The sequence below is a fragment of the Meleagris gallopavo genome, chromosome 3 (genome assembly GCF_000146605.3).
Source record: "Meleagris gallopavo isolate NT-WF06-2002-E0010 breed Aviagen turkey brand Nicholas breeding stock chromosome 3, Turkey_5.1, whole genome shotgun sequence".
NCBI classification, from domain to species: Eukaryota; Metazoa; Chordata; class Aves; order Galliformes; family Phasianidae; genus Meleagris; species Meleagris gallopavo.
The window spans coordinates 92,892,253-92,892,780 of record NC_015013.2 but is presented as its reverse complement, the minus strand read 5'-3'; the positions used below and the strand labels follow the sequence as shown (position 1 = coordinate 92,892,780).

The window sequence follows — 528 nt, the reverse complement described above, 5'->3', positions numbered from 1 at the left end:
GACCCTCCACCCCACAGCCATGTCCTGCTACGACCTCTGCCGCCCCTGCAGTGGGGGACCCACCCCGCTGGCTAACAGCTGCAACGAGCCCTGTGTCAGGCAGTGCCAGGACTCCCAGGTCGTCATCCAGCCTCCCGCCGTGCTGGTCACCCTGCCGGGACCCATCCTCAGCTCCTTCCCCCAGAACACCGCCGTCGGATCCTCCTCATCAGCTGCCGTGGGCAGCGCCCTCAACGCCCAGGGAGTGGCCATCTCCTCCGGCGGCTTCGGCTTCGGAGGCCTGGGCTGCTTCAACGGCGGCAGAGCCCGCTACCCCTGCTAAGGGCCTGCGCCCACACCCTCACACCAACCACCTGCACCCTGCAAGGCGCCTCACGCACTGACCTCACGTCTCTGTGTCACCTATGGCCCAAGGGCTCACCAGCCATGGCTCCTCTTTTCATGGAATGAAACAGAGAAGGATGGAACAACTTCAGACCATGGGGCTTGGAAACATGAGCGCAGTATCTTTCTTCTGTCTTTGCACTT

At 63.4% G+C, this 528-nt stretch overlaps 1 protein-coding gene across 1 annotated transcript; it reads left to right on the top strand.

The window, feature by feature from the left end:
* Positions 1–6: 6 nt before the first annotated feature.
* Positions 7–512, top strand: LOC104910491 (feather keratin 1-like). Its single transcript, XM_031552992.1, has one exon. The coding sequence runs from the start codon at positions 20–22 to the stop codon at positions 320–322; it is 303 nt and encodes a 100-aa protein (XP_031408852.1). The 5' UTR covers positions 7–19; the 3' UTR covers positions 323–512.
* Positions 513–528: the final 16 nt, after the last annotated feature.